Consider the following 6,358-nt stretch of genomic DNA (forward strand, 5'->3'; position numbering starts at 1 on the left):
CATCCACGTGGCCAGGAGGGATTCGCAAGTTACCTCTTCTTCTTCTTTATTTGAGGGGGATTCGCGAGTTACCCCGATGAGGTTCTTCTTATTTGAGGGGGATTCGCGAGTTACCCCGATGAGGTTTGGTGCCGCGTCTCTTTCCTTACTCACAAAGGCAACCACGATTCGTTTTCCCAATCCCTCATCAGATACGCCCGCCCCTCTTTCTCTCTTCCAAGTAGGCGTCCACGGCACCCACGCCGCCGCCTCCTTCCTGCCCCCGGACGCAGCCCACGCGGCGCCGCCACAAACCCAGCCAGATCCACTCGATGGTTCAGGATTCTAAGGGCTTATTTACGTCGAAACCTTCCTCGTCCCAGCCGGGTCAGGGAGCAACGCCGGTGGGATCACCACCAAGGATAAACTCGGCAACAACATCCTCGTCGAGGACTGGCTCAAGGCGCATGGCCCCAACGACCGCATGCTCGCTCAGGGAATCAAGGTATGTTCAGATTCAGAGGGCCATGGTCATTCTGAAGCATTCCCAAAGTTATATCTATGCAAGCAAAGATGAAGATGATGGATCACTCCAGGTCCAGCGCAACTTGTTGAAATCTTGTGAATGTTGCAGGGTGATCCTACCTACCTTGTGGTGGAGTCCGACAAGACCCTCGCCGTGTGCGTGCATTTTGGCTGTGTGGTGCCGTGGAACGACGCCGAGAACAAGTTCCTCTGCCCCTGCCATGGATCCCAGTACAACAACCAGGGCAAGGTTGTCCGTGGACCTGCACCTCTGGTAAGAAAACAAAGATGCACTCCTATCTCAACTGAACCTTTCTGAAGAATCCATGGTCTGCTTACTGAACTGAACTAAGCTGAGCTGAGCTGCATTTCTCTTCTGAAACAGTGGCTGGCCCTTGTTCACGCCGACGTCGACGACGGCAGGGTCATCTTTGTGCCATGGGTGGAGACCGACTTCAGGACTGGCGAGAACCCCCGGTGGAAGTAAGCGGCACAAGCTCCAACAGCAATGCTCACTTGTGTGTTAAGCATCCTGCCAGTCCTAAGAACGATGCTATAAGAGTACTGCTGCTATAAATTCACTTGTTTCTTGTATCCAGTTATATGTATACAGTCTATGAAAGAAGAGAAACCTTTTCATGGCATATAGTAGTATATCACATTTTGAGGGCTCTCAATCTGGTACGATGTAGACTCTTTTCTATAGCTGATCAAACCTGAAACATAGTATCTCCTGAATCTAGACATCTAGATAGCAATCTGAATAGTTAAAGAGATAGGATGGCATATCGGCAGCATTGTTTCAAAAGGGTAATGCAGAGTCAATCCGTTCTGGAAATGACACAAGCCGTTGTCTCTAGAGGATATTCTCTCAAGCATTTAACATAGTTTCTCTGTTCAGAAATGACACTTTCCTCTTGAATCAAGTCAACAATGGAACATTCTTTTCAAAGAAATTGCAGCATTTACCAGATCATCGACAAAAAGATTGTTTCTTTCTTCATTTGGCAGCTAGACCGTTTCATGGTTATTTCTTGTGTAATTGTTAGTTGAATGGACGACTCGATGTTGTGGCGCGCCATATATTAAGTACTGTGGTCGCACATGATCGAGCTGATCTGATGTATGGTGAATTAATTTGGCTCTGTTTCGGTGGCTAGAAATAGCATTAAACTACTGATATGTTATTAGGGGCTAGAACAAGGCATGTACTCTTTTTTCCCTTTGGATTGGGTGAATTGTGTGAACCTTTTCCTCTGTGTTTTCCACGGGTTTACAAAACGAGTGCTAACCAGTAGGGGGATAAGGTGGAGTGGCATGGGGACCAATTCAAGACGTGCATCTGGTCTATACTAATTAAGGACAATAAGGTCAGCTCTAATCTGACCTCATGCAACCGTGACATAGTTTTAATTTTTTTATGTATAGTGCATGGAAGTGCGCCTGATGCATGCTCTTCTTGCTACGAGTTGAACAATATACATTGTTACAGTACCATGATCTACTACTTGACGACAAGCAACGCTCGACCGAGGAGGCGAGGACGGCTCCCTCAAGCTCGCCGTCGGCCGTCGAATCGTCCTCAAGCTACCGCAGCCTCCATCTTCATCACCCCTTTTTTGTCGTGCACGGGGTAGGAAGGCCACGATGGCGGCGGTCCAATCTCCTTCCTGCACCTTCCGTCAAAGGCTCATCTTCGTTGTGCACGGCGGCCGGACGAGTTTTGCAAACCTGTGAGTCAAGACCGACCTCTCTCAAAAAAAAATCATGAGCTTAGTTTCTGCAACAAGGCTGTAGGGAAATATTACTCTATTTATTGTCTAGGCTATGTTGTCTACTTACCAACAGCAAGAAGAGTATGTAGAAGTGCATGCTCTAGCCAATGCAACCAAAAGACCGATCTGATGGAAGAGACTAGACAAGCCGGGTCTTGAACTCAAGACCTCATGGCTCTGATACCATGTAGAAGTGCATGCTCTAGGCAATACAACCAAAAGACCGATCTGATGGAAGAGACTAGGCAACACATTTATATGTCAACATAGTAGGCTTATTTAAGTTACCGAGAATCTGACATATCATAGTGTTATAAGTCATCTTTGATGTTCCACGAAGATGATCTTTGGTGGAATGTCACTTGTTTTCACTTGGAAATGTTCATGTTGTTGCTAAATACTCCATCTGGTAAGAAGGTGCCCTATTGTTCATCCCGCAGACAATCTTGTTGAAAGTATCATTGTGGGATTTACTTTATTTCGTTGAGTGTGTTCATTTGGAATTTCTGAAGCTGAGATTTAGTTATGTTTTTGGGATTCTTGTAGTGTTTGGCTGAAGCTGGTCATGAACTGAATGTTGATGTGTGCAAAGTGGAAATGCATAAGGCTTAAAGATCATCTACAGAATTCCTTTTGCTTAAAGATCACTGTCGCTCTACTTGAGTGGGCTCATCCAATGTCAGGTTTGCCTTCCTCTGCACCTCAAGTGAGTGCAACTTCCTGAGTATTACAAAAGTTTTATTTGTACTAGAAAGAATATATCATTAACAAGTTAACAATGATCGTCATAGCTTATCAGGGTTCGGAGAGCCGTTTTAAGCCAGATTTTTCTCTAATGCAGGCCACATTAGTAGCCATACATTCTAGGCCAATCAAATGGTTTGGAGGTCGGATCTTGGAAAGTGCAGCGCCGTAGTTAGTATAGGGAGGTTGGAATATGTGCTCGCATGTCTTAATTAATTGCAATTCTGGTTATGGAGACAACATTTAATCATAAACTTGTTCGTTTGCTAATAAAATTATTTGTGTCTGCCAATGTGGTTAGTTAGCAGAATTAACATCCGGCTAGGAGATTGCATATGGAGCTAGGGTGAGGTTGCATTTGTCTCTTTATTGGAAACTAATCAGCTATACCATGTGCAAGATTAAATAAGGAGCTACGCTCAAGTTTCACTGTTCAGCCCTGCAAATTTGTTTGTTGTATTAGGCTGATACGGACAATATTGTTTGGTTTATACTATGATTACTTGGAAAGTTGGTCTTCCTCTTTCCAAATACTACTTCCTCAATATCTATATAAAAGACGTTTTTGTAGTTCAATGAACTGCAAAAACGTCTTATATTTAGATACGGAGGGAGTAGATGATAAGGTAATGGGACTACTATCTTTAATTCCTTTATGGCATATGTTACACTGAACATATTTAGGGCCATAATAGATGATTTATTCTGATATATAGCTTGAAAGCCCTTATATTTGCACCTCTTAATACATATAAACTAGTAATCAAGGGAAAAATGATGCTTCTTTTGCCGAAAGTCTACAAGTACCTCTTAGTACATATAAACTAATAATGACAATTTACCTTTTGTATTTTTCAGCGAGGAAGTGGGTGTTGTGTTCTTGACTAATGATGAAGCTATGCATGCTTCCAAATTAAATAGTTGTTTTCGTGTCATCTAGATTGTACAAAATATACTAATAATCAATATGCAATTTTTCATTTTTCTCATCTCTTTGAAATATCTTTGTCTAGATAAAACATACAAAATTGTCCATCACCATTTCTATTAGATATTTTTCTACATGCATGATGGCACTTTTTGTTTCCTACTTATTTATATTATATTGTATTACTCTAGATATATTTTATTTGTTGGAAAATTTTAATTTTATATAATACAATTATGGAAAATGTGGCTTGCACGCGTAACATTACTAGTGAGCTACTACATTTGTCGTTCGGCATATTGATTTGACAAGACATTGCTGGAGTTGGCGCATAGATTCCTTTAGGTTGAGGACGAGGTGAATAGTCCTTAATTCCCTTGTTCAACTTCCCCACAACATCCTTACTTTCCATCTCAAGAATGACACTCTCACATCCAATCTCCGTAAGCCATGTTTGTTTCAGCTTTGGAGAGTAGATTTCTTGTAAGAAAAATCAAAAGTTGAACCAAACAGCTATTCCAAATCAGTTTTGCCAATGAAGTTGAATCTGAATTCGGGTCATTTTCAGTGCAAGTGCCTGAAGCACGTCCACATGTACCTAAGTGACAAAGCTTATTCTGCATCAACTTTGCCACAGAAGCTGAAACAAACAGGTTGATCTGATATGATATTTGCCCCTAATTATTCTTTGATCTCCTCAATTAAGTCAAAATCATCATAGAATTTTGCAACAAGTCGCCTTCAAATGTTTTTGAGGAACCATTTTCTAATCTAAATGAATTTCATTTTGCAAGGTGTGGGTTTCTGTAGACCACTTGCTTTCCAATTTGGTCCAGCTGTGACTCTTATGACTAGCCCATTAATCGAAGCATCGACGGCCCAGCCTGTTAACGCACAAGGAAAGAAATTCCCAGTCCCACTCCCGTCGGTTTCACTCCCCCGTCCTCTAGCTCACCGCCGCCGCCGCCGCCGCCGCCGCCGCTTTCTTCCGCCATGGCCAGCCCCGCGGAGAGCTCTCGCCGGCGGGAAGAAGACCGCACTCCATCTCCTTCCAGGTACGCTGAGCATCCTCGTCATCAACATCAAACATCGCATCGATTCCTCCTCCACCTCCGATCCCGTGACCTCTCCTGGATCCGTGTTTCCGCAGGTCTTCCTCTTCTCGCCCCAGCAAGTGCAGGACGGCGGCCGAGAGACTCACCGACGACCTCCTCGTGGAGGTCCTCTCGCGCGTCCCGGCCAAGTCGCTCTGCCGCTTCAAGTGCGTCTCCAACCACTGGCTCAGCGTCATCGACCACCCCGACCACCGCAAGAAGCTGCCCCAAACCCTCACCGGCTTCTTCCACGGTAGCAGCAACCTCGAGGATTGGATTCTGGAATCACCTGTCCTCTTCACCAGCGTGTCGCCCTCCCCTCCCATGGACACCTCATTCGCCTTCCTGCCCAACCACCAGCAGTTCGATCTGTTAGACAGCTGCTACGGTCTCCTCCTCTGCCGCTTGTACAACGTCTCGGCTGAGGTTGGCAAGTGCCATTATGTGGTGTGCAATCCTGCCACGGAGAAGTGGGTCCTGTTGCCGGACTCCGGCCAGGACAGTGTCAACGCATGTTTGGGCTTCAACCCAGCCCTGTCTTCGCATTTCCATGTGTTTGAGTTGGTGGAGGAGCAGGATAACTACATTTCCGGAGTGGCAGTGTATTCGTCAGAAACCGGAGTTTGGGTTTACAAGGAAAACAGATGGAACAAACGTGTCATGCTCATTGAGCTTCAGCCATCATTTGTATTTCTTAACGGCTATCTGCATTTTCAAGTCGATGGCCATGACTTTTCCCGTTATCTAGCTGTGGTGGACACGGACGGGGAAACATGGATGAACTTCAGTGTCCCTGGTGGCCTGCTTAACGGTTTTATTCAACATTCACAAGGCCGCTTGCATTATGCCAATTTTCAGAGAGATGAACATGGTGGTGTCTTTCGACTAGTGGTTTATGTTCTTGAGAACTACCAAAGCAAAGAATGGACATTGAAGCATAGCGTTGAAACTTCATACATACTTGGAAGGACAGATTACTGCATTGATGGGTTTGATTGGATTGCGATTCATCCGGAATGCAACTTGATATTCTTCACTATTGGGCAGGAACTCAAACTCATGTGCTATAATATGGATCGTCGGCAACTCAAAGTGATCTGCAATCTTGAAGGTGTCACGCCGCCATATCTGTCATATGTGCCATTGTATGCAGAGTTAGAGGCACTGCACATTTGACATCAGCAGTAGTTCATATTTGGTCGCACTTTATGTTGTTTGTACTTGTTTCTGTATACTATCAGTGGTTCTGTTCAGTGCTACCTCCATGTGCTCGGTTAACTTTGCAAAATGTTTCAGCAAAGCTACTATGATCA

At 44.5% G+C, this 6,358-nt stretch overlaps 2 protein-coding genes across 2 annotated transcripts; both read left to right on the plus strand.

Annotated features, from left to right (window-relative positions):
- Positions 1-328: 328 nt before the first annotated feature.
- Positions 329-1,121, plus strand: LOC123171554 (cytochrome b6-f complex iron-sulfur subunit, chloroplastic-like; the record flags this gene model as incomplete). The annotated part of the gene is made up of 3 exons (XM_044589006.1): positions 329-484; positions 614-778; positions 890-1,121. Coding segments are annotated over 3 exons (423 nt in total), but the record flags the coding sequence as incomplete, so codon positions are not given.
- Positions 1,122-4,826: 3,705 nt separating this feature from the next.
- Positions 4,827-6,358, plus strand: LOC123166332 (F-box protein At5g07610). Its single transcript, XM_044584118.1, has 2 exons — positions 4,827-5,006; positions 5,102-6,358. Exons 1-2 carry the CDS (start codon positions 4,945-4,947, stop codon positions 6,219-6,221), a joined length of 1,182 nt encoding a protein of 393 aa, XP_044440053.1. The 5' UTR covers positions 4,827-4,944; the 3' UTR covers positions 6,222-6,358.

This window comes from Triticum aestivum, chromosome 7D, assembly GCF_018294505.1.
Source record: "Triticum aestivum cultivar Chinese Spring chromosome 7D, IWGSC CS RefSeq v2.1, whole genome shotgun sequence".
In the NCBI taxonomy this organism is placed as follows: Eukaryota; Viridiplantae; Streptophyta; class Magnoliopsida; order Poales; family Poaceae; genus Triticum; species Triticum aestivum.